This window comes from Daphnia pulex, chromosome 1 (genome assembly GCF_021134715.1).
Source record: "Daphnia pulex isolate KAP4 chromosome 1, ASM2113471v1".
In the NCBI taxonomy this organism is placed as follows: Eukaryota; Metazoa; Arthropoda; class Branchiopoda; order Diplostraca; family Daphniidae; genus Daphnia; species Daphnia pulex.
Genome location: NC_060017.1, coordinates 6,976,849 through 6,994,175, shown reverse-complemented (window position 1 = coordinate 6,994,175; position 17,327 = coordinate 6,976,849). Strand labels below are relative to the sequence as shown.

The window sequence follows — 17,327 nt, the reverse complement described above, 5'->3', positions numbered from 1 at the left end:
GACGAGCCAACGCCCACCTCACACAGCAGTATCGTATATACCCACAGCGACTGATAAGAAACTTGCGCGCTGCTCGTCGTCCGCGAGTTCAACATTTACATATTTTCGTGGTGATGAGCTGATTGCCGATGCCAAATAACTCCATCGTCCTATATAGAAAAGAAATACAGAACTCTCAGTGTTATTTACGATCCGACTTGTTGACACCATTGCCGCTCTGTGATGTCAGGCAACAACCCGAATTATTTCGGAAACGACCCGGCCATAAATTATAGTCTAGCGAACAAAGAAAAAGGGACAGCTCGTAGTGAATTATCTGAGTTATTTCAATTGGTTTCTGTATAGCTCACCGTTCGACAAAAAGGAATGACGGATGGTCTTGTTGTTATTTATATATGTTGCGCTCTAGAATCTACATGCTAAAGACAACGGACGCAGCTTAAAGTTGGTTATGGCTTTGTTATAACTGCGGCCACTCCCAATATTTATGGGCGGCCGTGTTGCCGCCTATGTGCCGGTGCCGGGTAAAGGTTTCGCCGACAAATCTCTCCGAGGAGGCCAGCGAACCTCATTCGTTAAACAGGAGCGAAGGTTACGCTACGTTCATTTTTCCAAAAAGTCTTACGTATCGCACTCGGTGCGAGAAAATAAGTCGCAAGTCAACCAGCTCCGGTAAATTTATATACAAACGGGCACATTGGGAAGACGATGAGTTGCCGGGAGAATAATGTCCTGTCGGAAAAATATATAAGAACATCTTTTTTCTATTTAGAAAACGAGGACAAAAACGCGAGGAGAAAGAATCATTTGTTTTTTAAAGGCAAAGATAACTTGACAAAAGAGCTCATAAACATGCGGGCATACAATAACAGCCAAGGCACACACAGAGCACGAAAAAAACATCAGGCGCGAGAGCCGAGCCCAGTTTTTCAACATCCTGCCGAAAGCGCTTGCACAATATTTGCACCGTTTCGTCGCGCTCTCTCGCTGTATTTATTCTCCGTCTCAAAATAAACATCTCTCATAGAAACAATGGCAGTCAACTGTGTTTATACCCAAGGTTATATGCACACTGCGTCATTCCTGCGATGTTGCTTATCGCCTTTCATTTGAAAGGTGATTGTCCCCGCAAAAGATTCCACCGGGAAATCGACTCATAACAAATATAGACAACGAGGAAACAATTGTCTGAACTTTGCCTGACGATTAATACGTTTGTAATTCCTGTCGATTTTGTTTTTTTCCTTTTGATTTTCTGAGCTTCGAATTGCATCTGAGTGCAACTATCTTCCGTCCGTGCATATGAGGGAAACATCATTGCGCATCGTGTCCCGTGTCCATCTCTTCCGGTTCCTCGACCCCTGCCGCAATTTCAGCTGCACATGCTGTCATCCTCTCTCACGTCTAGAACTTTTGATTTGAACAAGAGCGAGAAATGGCTCGGCCAAGATCGATTGTGCATGTATATTGTATAGCTGTAGCAAGTCACTTTTGTATAACACGACGACCTTTGGAACGGACGGATGGAGCCTATATGCGGACAGCGTTATACATATACTGGATCAAAAGCGGATAGACATGTATATAATATACATATTATGTGCGGCCGTCATCAAATAGTCTAGGAAACGACGAGCCGGTTCTCAAGATGTTATTGCACACGCTTGAACAAACATTTCAGGCCGGGGCCGTCCGGTCACGTCGCGCTTATTTCTTCTATATATTCTCCCGTTTCGCTTGTCCTTTTTCGCTTGTTGTTGCCATGTTGATCCTTACGTATCTCTTTCTTGCCTATTGCATTCAACAAGAGGGCAAGAAACTGGAGATGCGGCGACCGGTCGACACCGACGCCATTTGCCTTTTTTGATTAACTGATAGCAACGCACGGCGATTGGGGGCGTCGTCGCCAGCTCGTTTGGCTCGATATACTGCAACGATGACCGTTTCCAATTGACACTGTTTGTTGGTTGCTATACCAACTACCGCAGGAACGTGAACTCAGCAGATTCGCATGGCAAGCGCGTTCTATAGACGGGGCGGGAGGGAGGCCCTTGTTATTGTGCGACACTCAATACTTCCTCCGATCCGGTTGCTGCTGCTGTTTCTGCTGCTCCTGAAACTGCTGCATGCGGTTTCGGCCGTCGTGGAATTCCACCGACGGGCAGAATCACTGGACGGCACATGCTGGCCACAGCAAGCGCTATGCCAGTGCTTGTGCACCTCGTGATGCTGGATTTGAGTTGTTATTCTCTTGTTGCATATGGGACTGAGCGGATCGTATGGATATGTAGAATACAGATCGCTGCTGGTCCCGTTGTTTCAACATCCGCGCCAGATTATTGTAGTTATGATTCCGCCCCGCTATTACACACTTGTGAATTCCGAATTGAGGATAAATAATACACGATATGTATTAGTCGCGATGCTGACACCCAATCTCAATCGGTTGACACATCGACAGTGTCCAACTAAAGAAACGGCCAGCAGTTTGAATTGCGCCCTCAAATCTTTTAGAATGTGATCGGAATGCCCCCGTTCAGATTCTTTTGGGTTTTTCCTAATAACTGTGGGTGTCCCAATTGATTGATTCTTAGTAGTCTAAATAAAATGGGAATAGCCTTCGAGGAACGCTACACACCCATTTTATTTTATTTTTATCTCACGTTGCAAATTGATTTTAAAATATGCGCATCTCAAGACGAATCAGTACGTGTTAAATTTAATTAATTATCGGAATCACGAGAAGAACTGTTTTCTAGTTGGGTTTCAAATTCTTATTTTCTAATATTATCTAAGAAATTACTGTCATATTGCATCACACCGTCGGTAAAATTCTCAAATGACAATGAGGAAACGGACGCCCTCAACTATAACATCACGTGCGAATTTTTCCTGAACGGTTGATAGCTATAGCTAGTGATTACAACCTGATATGACGACATTATACTATATTATTAGGAGACAACAGAAGTTCAAAGTTCAGCTGTTTTTTCTCATTATCTTAAAACAGTCGGCGCTCTTTTTGTATTTCATTTTTTATCTATACGACTGCCAACAAGTACGCGCGTTTACATCCATACAACGTGATGGCCTACATTACTCAAAAAATTTAACGAACACACATATGTGATTAATCTATTTGTACATGACCTAATGCTCGAACAATTCCACAGGTTGGTGCTGCGCACATCTCATAAACACACGCGGGAGAGGGGTGTGTTGAAACGAGCCCGCTCTTTTGCTCAGTCTATCGTCCTCTTAATCCCGCGGCAATTGCTGGATTTGTGGGCGCCCGTTGAAACACAAACACGCAAACTGTTTGCCCAGTCAAGTCCGTTTTGGGGTGGTTGTGATAACGCGACGAAGGCGGATTCCTTTACAACTTTGTCCCTATTGTCAACGAGTCCGACAACAGCATAAAAGGTGCTAGCCTGGGATAAAACAGAGCCGCGTGTGTACATGGCTGCGTGTATAATATGTTTTTCCTGGTTTAAGAACAACAAAAAAACCTTGTCCAAAAAACTTGTGTGTATGTGTACATACGATCTGGCGTCTTATCATAGGACGAGCCTACGCAAATAATTACACGTGCACACAATGCGCTTTGCGTTTATAATACGACGCACACACACGGGTGTGTATACGGTATACCGGACGTGAAGGATTTAAAAGATTTCCTTGACAAGGTTTTTGAGTCAACAACCCCCCACCGGTGCTGTGCAATAAACTTTGCAAAGATACGCAACGCAGCAAGTTGAAGTTTGGAGTGTCGGGAGGTCCTTTTGGTGGCCAATCTTGCAAGAAAGAAAGAAAGAAAAATCCGGAAATGGTTTCATTATAGTTTTGCTGCTACGTTTATTTAATGCGCGCAATATTTTTGGATCTATAGATAATAATGTAATAACACGGGAGTCGGTTGCAGCACCGACTGAGCGCACTTCCTCCTTTTCCCAGCTGAATATAAAAGAGCGGCCGAGCGGCTCGACTCCGGTTGCCGCTCTCTTGTAGATGGGAGAAATAAATCCCCACGTCAGCGGACGTGGATAATATAATAATACAATATTAATAGAAACGGACAGGTCGGCCAACTCTCCCTATTACTTTCTCCTACCGTTTTCTTTTGTGCGCTGGATAAATAGCGCATCAGCAAACGGGGTGTGCTGCGCAGAAAAGAATGAAAAGAAAAATCTCCTCTCCATCAGAACGGCATCAAAAACAAGCCCGCCATCTATTGAGATTCGTTTTGTCTGTTATTATTACTAGCGACTCTTGTATGCAGTATCTCAGTGATGACCTCATGAGCCTTTTGAGCGGCCATCTCCCCCCTTTTTTTAGCTTTCTCCATAATGTTTACTGGCGATTCACCTTTTCCCTTGTTACACACCTTTCTATTTAGCCCTCAAAGAAATACCCGCGCACGTTGGTTATATGTCTCTCTATATAATATACCAAGGCACAACAAGAGATCCGATATCTGCCTCTTTAATAACGCATCGGCAGTCATCAACCGTGTATGTTATTAACCATCTATATTTATGATATCATTGAGGCCTTCCATGTATTCACCCCCCTCCGCAGCCCTCTGCTCTCACCTATCGTTTTTCCACGCGACCGGCTGACTGCCGATTGGGGTGCGCAACATTTGTGAAGGACGGAAGAAAAAAAAAAAGAGTGTGTGTTGTACTCTCTCACTCAATAGATGTGTTTCCGGTTGGGCGACCTCTGTTTTTCCAAAATAGTGTATAGGCGGTCTTACCTCGGATAGAGCCGTTTGCAAAAGCAGACTCCAGTGTACTCATTCACTCCCCTCTCTATATGTTTCTTTGCCGCGTTAGATGTTGAGGGTTGAGGCGGAGCAGCATATGGAAAAGAGTATCGAATTCGACCGAGCATCGCAACAACAACAACAACTGTTTTCCCGTGCGCTAATGAGAGTGAACGCGCCACTGCTCCTAACGTACATACGGCACTCGCTGTTGTGTTTAGATATACAGCACGTACTTTCTGCTTTACAACACAATAATTCGACTCTTTTCAACTTTTCCAACATCCTATTGAAACATTTTAAAGTGAGACTAAAAAATTCAATGAAGAATTCGTTCGTTCAAGTGTTTGAAAAACAAACTTCCGTGTCCTTCGAATTTTGAAAACTTTTGAAAAATCACAAAAAGGTGTTAAAGTAAACACTTGAAAATGATAACAAGCTATCAGCAATTGCGTTTAGAGTAGATGGGGAGTCAATTTTGTACAAGGCTACGTACATATATAGCTTACTACTTATTATGAGAATGGCATTCAAAAAGCTCTGTGTAGTACAATAAATAAACGTCAAAGCTATTGTAACGCAATACGTTGATACGTGTTCGGGTGGAGCCGAAAAAAACCAGATCAGAGACGGCATTATATAGCACTAGCATGTGTGTATACGCTTTGACACAGGATAGGCGCTAAATCAATAAAAACAAGAGATTAAAAAGTTTTGAAAAATAAACAAAAAATGTGTGGATTATCCACAATGCTTCGTGATGGAATTCTTATTGCGTAAAAGCATTTTTCAAAAAAACCATTTAAATCTTTTTACACAAGGCAATCGCAGTCAATGTTTGCCATCTCTGCACAGTATTGGTTATTAGGGTCTAATTTGAGGGACTGTTTGTTGTAGCGATGACGTGTACCGGTTCCGACAATAAAACGAGATTCGTGTATAGCGGATGAGCTCAAGAAAGATGCTAGTGCGGAGCTGCAGCTGCGGAAACGGCCAAGGTCTTGTAATCACGCAAGGAATAACGCCTTATTGATGGATATTCGCTATTCGATCTGCTGAGCAAAAGCAGAGGAAGGTAGGTCGAATTCGGCTACACTGCGGCATTGGATTCACTGAATTCCGAACACTTACAAACCCAAATGAAAACAACACCGGGGAATTTCGCAACTAGGTATAGGCAGTAAGGCAGTGGCTATATTCTGCTTCTTATAGGATACAACGTCCGAGTCGACTATCTGATCTAAGTCACGTATGTATTCGAGTGAAATTCATTTTTCGTTTCTTTTTGTTTTCACACCACTCCAATTTATGCTACACGTGGAGGCAAAATGATCCATGGAGCGAATTCTAATTTCAAAAATTTATTTTTTAAATAACCGTCCAGTCCTTATTAAACGGGTTGCAACTCGAATTTCTCGACAGTGTAATAGGAAGAGAATGAATAATAGACAATGTGAAAACTATTTCAAATGTTGTATCGGTGCCGTTCTCTTTTTGCACTCGTTACAGTTACAGAGCCTTGACTTCTTGGAATAAGTTAACCAGTCATCGCTGTGACTTCAGCTTCAAAAAAGGAAATGGGAATCTTTCTTGACTCTTTACTCTAGAACTATTTCGCTTGTGTTGTAACATTTTTAGAATTGGCAGAAATCGGAATGGATTGCGAGTTTAAACAAAATTGAATTTAAGTTAACTGTTATTTCATCGTATGTCTGCGTTCTGTTGCCTTGAGCAACCCCTCCCCTAAAACGTAATTAGGATACCGTAAATTGCGTAATTTATTTTGTAGAAACATAGAAAAACACTCACAGAAGGTTTATGGAGAGGAACTCTTGTGCACAGCAAGGGATCCCTTTTTTTAACGGGATACAGTTTGCACCCTCTATCGTATGAATACCGAATCAGCAGCAAGGACTGTAATGAATTAGCTTATTAAATTCAATTTCAATCCGTTATGCGTACAATCCAACGAAATAATAGCTCCACAAGAGTGCAGTCGAAATATGAGTAGTGAAGCCCAAGCCAGCAGCAACTGACCAGTGAATGAAAATATAATGGGTTTAGGGAACGTTTAACCTGGTATACTTCTTCTGTGATGCTGAATTCAATCAACACATTCGGTTTAACGCCAGCTCTGTAAGACGCGGTGCTCTCTCATCAGATTCCTAATGAGATTGAACGAGTAAACTAGTCACAGATTTAAAAGTTACGATTGAGATTAGATCGCCATTAATTGTTGGAAATTAAAAAAATGTAATTATCAAAATAGTTAAAGTATTTCATAAATCATAACTGATAAACACAGTCGTCATGTGCAAAGCCGCTATGTAACTTAAAAATTTTTGACAGTTGATGAACCTGTTAGTTGCTGGTTACATTTCAGTCCGCAGTATTCATGACTTGCTGTTGAAATTATTAATGTGCTCATCTCCTGATTTCTGATCATCTGAAATTATATAATTTTAAAATATAGACGAAAAATTGAGTTAGCCTATTTAAGGGAATCTTGCTATGTTGCACTTTATAACGACAGCAAAATGGCTAACAGAACAAGAAGATGAGCTTTCGTCTGCTACCAGTCATTTTAAGTTCGCTTTTTTAAGAGCACGTTTTTGCGCAGTTTTGTCACGAAGATTAAAGATTTTTTTCATTTTCTAGCCGAAAAGTGAAGAGTAAAGAAAAAATCTATTAGAACAATAAAAAACGAAATTCCGACACGATGGACGAATAACGAAAAACAAAATGTATTTTGTATGATAGCTGTTACTGATTCTCAAGCTTTTCTCAAGGTAAGGCTCCCTGCTTCCATGCACAGCTTATTCAATGCTTAAAGAAATGCGTTTAAACTTTACAGTTGAGTCATGGTTGAGTTGTGAATACGGTTAAATGCATTTACTGGGAAGTGGGAACAGTATATTTTTCCTTTTTACCGTAGTCGCAGTAGTCAAGTAAATATTTCATTTACATGAAACAGGTAGCCTAATTGCACCGTGTGAAATATGAATTTGGAAAATTGTGAATCTGAAACTGAAGCTGAAAAAGAGGAGTTCTTCTCTACAGAGGAAGCTATTCAGCAACACATCTTCGAGTCTACAGCAGCATGCATTCTACTAGATGAAATTGTTTTGAATAATATTCAAATTCAAGAAGTAGGTGACATCGCAATACCTGTGTCTCTTCAGGTAAAATAAAGTATTGAGTTTTTTTCTTATGAATGATGGTGATAAAAAAAATTATTTCGCAGGATGTTACCAAACTACAGGGAGCTTCAGAAAATGGAAAATTCACCAGAGCTTTTGATCCTTCACTAACACGAGCATGGGAAATTGATTCCTCTAAAATTCTAACAGAAAATCTAGACTTGTCATCACTAGTCATCAGTCATTTAGGGTTACCTGCTGACAAAATTATGGTTACTCAAGCAAAGCTGACTAAACTGATAATGTATCAAGCAGGAGGACGGTACGAGCGTAATCTCAACAACTCGGAGAAAGAATTCGGTATGATTATATTGCGTAGAATCGAATTTTTCATTGTAAATATAATGGACATTTATTCCAAATCTTGTTTTTGGGATTAGGGACATTCCTCACGGCTGTCCTTCAATTACCAGTGGAAGGTGGATACGAGGGCGGAAGAGTGAGGGTTGAAAGCAAAGGGAAAAGCAAATTGTTTGACAATCATCGAAACAGCGACACTCTTTTCTACTTAACGGAGTTTTATGACAACTTTGAGTATATTGTGGAGCCAATTACGAAAGGATGGCAGTTAACGCTTGTTTTCGATCTTTTTTGGACAAACGCCAAACGCCCGATTGCGAAACCATTTGATGCTTCAGTTTCACTTGCCGCTCTTAGTGAATTAGAAAACGTGGTAAATCATTGGACTGCCATTTATCCGAACAATCCTCCAGTCGAAAAATATGAAGTGCCGTCAGCGGAAAACGAAAACGAAGCAAGACCAGCTCCTCTACCATCAAAGATTATCGCAGAAGAATCAGGTAGTGAAATCATATCAGTACCAAAGAAATTATTTTTTATTTATTTTTTTTTCCTGGTGATCGATTTGGTCTATCTGTTTCTAGACTGTACTCGTTCATGGCGTCCAGCTTTAAAATGGCAGGAGCTGGCCCGAGAACAGCTCAGCCGAGATTTACATCAGATTATCGCATTTTGGTGTGCCAAACCTCAACGTGTGTGGATTGAAGACCCTGATTTGGAAAATGGAGAGTTAACGTTAAGATTGCTACGCCTTTGCATCACATTGCGAACACGCGAAGGGGGCCTTGCTCTCTTGAATGCAATCGGCTCGGATTTTAAATCGCCTACATCTGCTGAAGACGGTTCTAACTCCCTACAGCTATTTGAAGGAATTCAAAACGAGCGAGTGGCCCAGGCGATTGCAGAGTTCAGCTGTCAAGTCACAGGTTAGTTTTTTCTTTTTATTTTGTCGCATTGAGACAATGTCTGATGCTTTCCGATTTCGCTTAGATTTTGACGAATGTGCTGATCTTGTTAAGAGAATGATTTCTCCCAATCGGCTTGCAAAGCAATTTGTACCCATAATCAAATTAGTCCATTCCTTTCTCGACAACGACTGCATTCGAGGAGCAATTACAATTGGGGACTGGATGGCGGCATCGGTTGATGAGATGGACAAGTCTATGGTCACCCACTTGGACCAGTCAACTGCAGAAGCCTACCTCGACTCGATTGTTTCATTAGAAACGCATTCTGAATTTTCCTATGAAGAAAGAATCCCCTCATTTGTACCCTTCTTTCGGAAACTTCAGATATCGCTGCAAATTCACTTGGTGTTGGGTTTAAAGGCACAGGGTACTTCACGCTTCAAGGGAGTCAAATCCTTCCAATTCACGTTCCAAAATTTATGTAAGGCTTTATGTGAAGAATTTTACGTTGATGCGCCTTCCGTTAGCGATATTATCGTCGATTTGATAACATTTTATATTAAACTTCAAAACGTCGAATTTCTTCAACGACTAATCTACAAGATTTGCCCATGGGGTCGTTCCGCCAAGGTGTTTTTTGGGAAACTTAACGATGCCAAAGACGTTGACACTAAGATGGTGCTGCTGAAGAAACTCGTGTTATCTGAAGAAATGTGGGAATTATCCAAGTCATCTAAATTAGGAAAGACCACACTAGCATCGTTTGTTGGAAATAACTTTACTGTGCTACTGGAAAAACTATCGTTCATCACCAAGGAAGAACAACAGTCAGCTATATCCCAGGTGGAATCAATTGGTGATGCTCTTCTCTGCGATTTTTCATCTTGTCTTCAGTTTGTAATACGAATGCAATTCAACCCTCAACTGTCAAACGAGAATTTTGCGCAGATAGCTCAATTGAGCGTTGATAAATTATGGCACCTTATGAACGACTTGAAAAATTCAGAAAGCGAGCTCTTCAAAAATCATCCTTTTTATGTCAAGATAGTGTCTCATCTCTGCTCTTCCGTGGTGAATCAGTTGAAAGTGAAAACAAGACTAATGCCACGTCGAGAAACGATCCTGAATGTAGTGATATTCTTCGTTGAATTTCGTGGTGAGTCATCAGTAAAATCGTTAATCAAGACCGTTTGCGATAGCGAAGTGACTGCGCCTTGGGACCAACATTTCAAGTATGAATTGTTCAATGCTCTTCTCCATTTTTCTGATGTGTGGATCAAACTGCCTGTCGTTTCGAAGACGAATATTCTGAACTCGTGCGCCAAACTTGCAGAATTATGGATTGCTGAAATTAGTCTAGTATTGGACTCAAACAACACCGATTCTTCGATTGAAATTGAACATCTTGTTTCCACGGAATCAAGAATTTACGAATGCGCCAAGCTTTTCACCTCGTTGGAGAATAAACGATACGATGCGCACCAGGAGGACATAACATCTGGTATGGCTCGCGCTCTTCTTGATTTCTCTCAAAAGCTTTCACCGTCACAACTATTGCGGATGCTGGATTGTGTTTTCAAACCTCCTCCGATGCAAACGGCTAGCGTTCCCTTCGAAGGTACTACCGTCTGCCTTGATTGGTGTCACGAAATGTGCGAACTTTTATTCTCCAAGGATGTGTTGTCTCTCTCCAATTTAGCAGAAGATGCTTCCAAGATTATGGACTGGCTGTTTTGGTTAGATGACGATCGATGCTGGCAGTCTTTTACAGACAACGTTTGTGCTTCCCCCTGTTCAGAAAGAACCCATCACTTTATTCGAGTTTTTTTGCTGAATCCCCAGATTGAAGAAGCCATTGCTGAAAATCTTCCGGCGTTCACCACTTTAAATCGTATCGCTGATCACTGTGCTAATAAATGGAAATCCCTTGAAGTACCAAAGTTTAGCTGGCAGATGCCTAAAGCTACTGTTCCCGATCACCCTGAAGTGGAAAAATTTCTTCGCTCTCCAGAAAAGACTTTGAGGTACACCAATTTATCTGACAACGACCAAATGTACATTCTCGCCACTGATCTGGAGAAAAATGGTGCCCGTATGGGTTTCAGTGTTTCTGTGACGCCAGATGAAACATTTCCTTGTTGTGAAATTGTGAAAACTCGAGAATACTACACGCGTGTCGCTCGTGATTTTAAAGAAATGAAATCAGAGTCGGACGAGTTGACAAAGCTGCGCCAAAAAGTTAGTCGGATGCGTATTAAAAAAAATACCAAGCGATCGGCCCCTAAAGCGCTTTCTTCCACCCTCGTTCCTCCTGCTAAACGTCGTACCCTTTGAATAACCTTTTCTCCTTGAGTTGTGTAATTACAGTTTTTCCCTCGGTTTCCTTATTTTAAATGCTCTGCCCAATACTTGCTTTTGTGGTAGATATACTATTGTATTCCAGTTGTTCGATTGTATTTACATCCAACTGTGTTGTTGGAAATACCGTTTCGTGTGTGACCCTTGAAACTTGTGCCTTTTTTTTTTTTTTTTGGTAAGAAGATTTGATAATGGATATTTCATAAGCGGTATTTTTGTTACTCGGGCGTAGGGTACTTCTGTACCATTTTTTACAGGGGACATGTTACAAATTGATTTTCTACACACCCTGTTAATGTTTGTCCGATTTTCGGCTTAATTTTCTGGCTTTGAATCAAAAGTCACGTTTAAAGTCAAGTTTAAGTGTTTTCCCAGGAAGTACACTAAAAGTTAATGCAAACCCAATTTACGCATTTTTCTTCGCTGATCTATTTGTAGACGGTTGCATTGATGTGACGCAACTAAGACTGAGTATGTAGTCATTATTTCACTGTGGTTTAGTAAGTAAACACATGTTAATTTTCAATTGATGTACTAGAGGCATACAACAACTTACCTATATTCTTCTAAAATGTCAATTAAACTAAAAGGAATTTTCGTTTCGTTTCAGGCATTGTGAATAAAGTTACGGATATTACTCAAGCAACCAGCCGCTGCCGACTGAATCTCCACGTCACCACATCCAACCAATTTCAACAGGAGCTGAATCATTTAGTCGGGTTCGAGAAAAGGTATAATTGTTATTATTATTTTTTTAAAATCAGTATGTAGCATTCGTGTTGACATTACCATGACAGCCCCGTGGTGATGAAGTATAAAGCAATTTTCACGATCAGATGAGACTTGATGAAGGGCCCTTGCAGCCGCCCTCCTCAAATCGAGATGACTCGATCGAAGATAGCCAATAAGTGGTTTGACTCCTCCACCTTGGCCCAGTTGAGCTGGATTGCCTGGCCAACGACAACATTCAGCAATTGCTTCGGCCACACGTAATTTTAAATCTCGATTTTTCTGTGAAGACAAAATTAATGACAGTGAAATTGTTCTATTATTTAGATGGAAATAAAACACACGTGTCTAACTAGCGATGCCAGGAGCGAAACCACATGATGGTCAGACAGGACGGCCAGCGTCTCATCTTCGGTTGCCATACGAGCCACAGCTGCAGCGGCCGCCGTCACCACTTCTAGTTCAGGAGCTCTAAGAAGGCTCACTAAAAGTTCCAGTCCACCAACCAAACTGCGGGCTACTTCACCAGCTCTCTACGGTACGTCAACGAGAAAAAATAGAATTGCAAACAACTATTTATTTTGATAGAGGTATAAGACTTACTTTTGAACGTTCAGAGAAAGCAGCGATGGCTGAAGCCGCACCAGCTTGCACTACTGGAGATGGGTGCTTGAGAAGCGACCACAGAAGCCTGGCAGCATCAATAGTTTCCAAAAGCTCCAAAGCGTCTACATCTGCTGTCAAATTGGCCATGGTTAGTGCTGCAGCTGATAGCAATCCAGGGTGATTTCCCGACAATAACCAGACGAAACGTGGTACAGCACGCTCCGTACGAAGTAGAGCTAAGTTCTCCTGATCGGTTCCAATCACAGATATACTGCTGACAATGGGTAATAGAACCTATCAATCATATGAGAAATGGTTCTTAATCAAGACATGTTTTAACTTGTTCATCGTTTGTACTTCTTCTGTTGGTTGATTTAGGTGGCGAATGAAGATGCGGACTATGCCCAGCTGTCTGAATCGATCACGAGCTTCCGGCGAGAGAGACAATTTCCAAACGGCAGTGGAAACAGCTTTCAATAGTGGTATGTTAACTTGTGGTTTTTCTACTGGTTTTTCTTCTTGTGGCGCCGTTGTTGGGCGGCCCTGAACTTGAAGCTCTAATGGTTGTTCTTCTTCATACTTAGCGCGAGCCATTGCCGCTGTGTAACTGGAAGCCAACTGAAACTGATATTCACCTTGCTTAAGGACCCAAACGAGAGTCTCCGTGGCTTTAAGTTGGGTCAGAACCTTACGATTTGTCTCATCCTCAGCAAACTACGTGGAAAAAGGTAAAATGCTATTACGTCAATTTCGATCATTTGGATGATTTCATTCCTACGTGGGCTATGGTCGACGCGCAAAGTGTCTGTAGTTGCTCGCAATCGTAACGCATATGTCGTAGAAGTTGGCCGAGTAGGATGTCCGCCTTTACTGAAGCCCGGAATACGTCCTGCGTGAATAAAATTCTCAAATCACTGCAAAGATTTCAGTAAAGGAAACAAGTAAAAACGTACATCCGCCGCGCATTGATGAATAACTCCATTGACTGCTGTCAATAACTCAAAGTCGAGCTCGGAGTCCGTGCTGGCGGAAGCCGCAGTAGCTTTTTTATGAGCCATTCTGTATTTAAAATTATTATTATTATTATTTTTTAAATAATGTAACAGATGTAAGAGGAAAGGGCAGTGCAACACAATTTTAAAGATGATCAACACCTTGATTTCACATTAACAGATGGCTTTTGACCAGTGACGGTGCTGGCAACTGAAGGAGCGCGGTTTGTTGTTCCCAACGATGAATTGAGATGCTGATACTCCCGCTGGATGCCGCCAATCGAAAGAGTCAACCGAGTCAAAAGTGGTATCCCTCCTGCCAGATACAATTCACGACGGGCCGACGCGCTGTAACTCAACGAACGCAACGCTTTGGCGGCCGCAGTGGCCGCTTGAATTTTCTGTTTCGTCGCGGCTTTAAAGTTGAATTCGTCGGTTGTCACGATCACCGGCCCACTTTGAATGTCTAGTAAATCCACCTGAGACGATCATGTGATTGATTGAGACGATTGATTCTAATTAAAAAGTGGACGATAATCGAACAGCACCAGCAGAGGAACGGCGCCAGCTTTACGGGTGAGCATTCTGGATCGGTGATTATTGACGGCGTGCGCCAACGTACCGGCAGCTAGACATCGGACATCTGGTTCTGCCTCTGAGAGTAAGCGTACGACCGTTGCGATTCCGGACTTAATGACCAACAAGCGCTGGAAATGTTGTATTTTCACCAGATTTTGTAATACTCTTAGGGCTGCCACTTTGCACTTATGGTCTTCGGCTTCCAGAACGTTGATGAGGACATCGACAGCCTCGGAATTCTCCAAAGCTTGCTGGCACATTGGAAGAGTGAGGTCGTAGCGGCTCAGTCCGCATAGTGCCAGTAACGTGGCTGTCGGACTTCCAAACTTTTTCCCGTCATTCGTCGTGAAATGTTAGAAATCCTTTGAAAAAATTACAATAATGATTACCTTGATGTACTTGACGACTTTGAGGAGAAACCAATATTGTGGAGAAAGTTCTGAATCCGGAATGGATTGCCTAGGTAAAATAGGAAGTTCGTCATCTTCGGATTCTTCGGATTCTTCAGCCTTTTCTGCCGTCTGGCCACTGGCGTAACCAGTTTGGGACATAGCGAGTGAAAGAGATCCTGTGGAATGCTGTGAAATTCTTCTTGCCCCATTAGGGTTAAGTTTACGTCTTGACCTCGCCATGCTGCTCACTACAAAGAAACTAGTTCCAGAACCAACAATAGCCGCCCGTATTTATAACAAGAAATGCCCAGGTATTGATCAAACTTCGTGGATGTTAACACCTCCGCTGTTGGTATGGTAACTGTATTGGTCTGACTTACAATCGTACAGGTATGTAATGCGGTAGACGCATTGACGTTACATTTAGAAGTTCATAATCGATTTTTGATTATTAAGTCTAGTTTATTTATCCTCTCCACAGTCAAAGCAGCTCTCGTCCACTCCGGGAAACGTCTAGTTATTCAGAAGATATCTTAATGCTGTGCATCAAAGAGGACACGCTGAGCGAATCTCAAGGCTTTTTCTACAACTTCTTGAAATGCTGACACTACCCCACGTGAAGTTAAGGTTAGTGCGACATTGGACGCAATTATTGACATACTTTCAATATTATTTCGCCACCAAGGCAAAGGTTCGATCAATTCTGTCATGTCTCAGGCGAAACCAGGTTAGGAGGTCACTTGCTTTGCCTCATTTCATGATTGCAGTTCGCAAATGTTGCTCAGTTGAAAATTACTTGGGGGTTATGTGGGGCGGGTTTTTTCGGGGTTATGTATGATTTTCATGATCACGCAGCTAGGCACTGTTTTCATGTCATCGCTACTTGTTGCTTGGACGTTCAGCGAATTTTTCACGATGGACATGTTTGTCCTTGTTAGTCGATGGGCCGTACGTAACGAAACAAGGGAATTACGATTGGAAAATTCCGCTGAAGTATCAAAACGTTTTGTTTCATTCGCCTTTTTACATTTAGTTTGTATAGAAGTCCATCCGTTTGTAGGGCAAAGTTCTTCCTTCTCTCAATTATTTTGCCGACGTCACCGGACGGAGCTACGTTTTGCTGATCACAAGGAGCATTTAGGCCATCGGCAGTCCCCGAACAGATTCAGATGTAGTGATTAATATCCCACAATCGACAGTTCTCACTCTTTACTATTTATTTTCCACAAAGCACAACAGACACAAAATTGCGCTCGGTGATCTTATACATCCGCTACCGTTTCGACGAATTTTTTTTTTGCCATTTTGGCTTTAGTTTGTTTGTGCGTTTGGGGAAAAAACAACAACTAATTAATGTATAATTTAATTACGCTTCACCTTGGCCTTTGGTAGCCCCGGCTAGAAACAGAAGTCACAATGTTTGTAAAAAAAAAATTCCGAAAAAATCGTGTACAAAGTAAACGAAACAAAAGATAGTTCACCATCTATGCGAGGGGGAGTTTGGCCTTGATGGCGGCTATACGGCGATCCCTGGAAGAAGAATCACTATCAGCGGAAAGTTGAGCGACCCGGTCAAAGTTTCCTCTCTTCCATGCTATTATCGGTGGATGCAGAAACACTCCTTGCTAAATAAATTGAAGAAATTTTATATTTCTTATTTTCGTTTAGGGAAAATATGATCGCCATTTCATTTCGGGCCGTTAGAGACTAAAGAAACTTCTCGATGTCGATAGTCATGCAGTGCGCCAAGCGCTATTGACATAGCTTGACTAGATACCGAGTCTCCAGAGCATATATACAAAAAATTGCTTAACACGACTGTATTCCCCCACTTCCCTCCTTCTCATCTCCACGGCTACACACAAAGGCGATAAGCGAACGCACTTTTGCACAGTCCAACTAGCCTTTACCGAAAGTGGCAAACAAAACCAATCCTGTTGGCCTGTTTTCGTTACAATCATGATAAACACGAGTGCACCGTTTCCCTCATTTAAAATGGGTCCACATTATTGCTGACAATTCGGTTTGTAAATTTTTAAGCAAACAGAACCAATCAACGATATATAGAACAGAGAGAGAGTGAGGAAAAATAACTCTAAGGTTTTGAAAAATGTCAAAAATTGGCGCCACGTGATTAAATGAACTCGCGTGTTAGAAAAATTGCGATCAAGTACGACATTCAATGAAACAGTCGCTCATGACGATGACACAACATCAGATGTCTACACTATGCGACCTTGTATCCTCAATTCTACGTTTGAACATAACTTGTTACATTCAGTGAGTGGCATACTCACTGCAGCGTTTTCTTGAAAAATGTGCCGACTATTGGGAATCTCTCGAACCATATATTTCTACTATATTTCTTTATGAGTAGAGTTTTTTTTTAAATCGAAATTCAAGGTTATTTTTTCTGGGTGGTAGCGCATCTCATTCTATTTCTACAGCATGTACAAGACGTGGCTGTTTTATCTTATTGGAACAGCTACGCTTTGGCG

The 17,327-nt window shown here is 41.7% G+C and overlaps 2 protein-coding genes across 6 annotated transcripts in view; one reads left to right on the top strand and one right to left on the bottom strand.

Annotated features, from left to right (window-relative positions):
* LOC124196808 overlaps nucleotides 1-12,251 on the top strand; it is a 40,504-nt gene extending 28,253 nt beyond the window's left edge. For 2 of the 5 annotated variants that reach the window (XM_046592053.1, XM_046592060.1), the window contains 5 exons: nucleotides 7,740-7,947; nucleotides 8,010-8,265; nucleotides 8,346-8,765; nucleotides 8,850-9,191; nucleotides 9,256-11,816. In XM_046592053.1, coding sequence (XP_046448009.1) covers nucleotides 7,765-7,947; nucleotides 8,010-8,265; nucleotides 8,346-8,765; nucleotides 8,850-9,191; nucleotides 9,256-11,507 — 3,453 coding nt within the window. In that variant the 5' untranslated portion in view covers nucleotides 7,740-7,764 and the 3' untranslated portion in view covers nucleotides 11,508-11,816. Of the gene's footprint in view, nucleotides 1-2,881; nucleotides 7,555-7,739; nucleotides 7,948-8,009; nucleotides 8,266-8,345; nucleotides 8,766-8,849; nucleotides 9,192-9,255; nucleotides 11,817-12,141 lie in introns of those variants that run through there. The other 3 variants (XM_046592066.1, XM_046592047.1, XM_046592072.1) reach the window with 3 other exon arrangements.
* Nucleotides 12,047-15,672, bottom strand: LOC124196844 (outer dynein arm-docking complex subunit 2-like). The gene is made up of 10 exons (XM_046592084.1): nucleotides 14,827-15,672; nucleotides 14,407-14,763; nucleotides 14,021-14,337; nucleotides 13,820-13,925; nucleotides 13,645-13,755; nucleotides 13,224-13,580; nucleotides 12,864-13,160; nucleotides 12,605-12,793; nucleotides 12,321-12,542; nucleotides 12,047-12,233 (listed from the first exon to the last, which is right to left on the bottom strand). The coding sequence occupies exons 1-10, from the start codon at nucleotides 15,067-15,069 to the stop codon at nucleotides 12,138-12,140; spliced, it is 2,295 nt and encodes a 764-aa protein (XP_046448040.1). The 5' UTR covers nucleotides 15,070-15,672; the 3' UTR covers nucleotides 12,047-12,137.
* Between the last annotated feature and the right edge of the window lie 1,655 nt (nucleotides 15,673-17,327).

Excerpts from the sequence above, each read along its gene's own strand:
- LOC124196844 (XM_046592084.1), bottom strand. The coding sequence starts at position 15,069 with ATGGCGAGGTCAAGACGTAAACTTAACCCTAATGGGGCAAGAAGAATT. Across the intron at positions 14,338-14,406 it reads CTGGCGCCGTTCCTCTGCTG|GTGGATTTACTAGACATTCA; the intron begins GTGCTGTTCGAT and ends TGATCGTCTCAG. Across the intron at positions 13,926-14,020 it reads TCTGTTAATGTGAAATCAAG|AATGGCTCATAAAAAAGCTA; the intron begins GTGTTGATCATC and ends TTTTAAATACAG.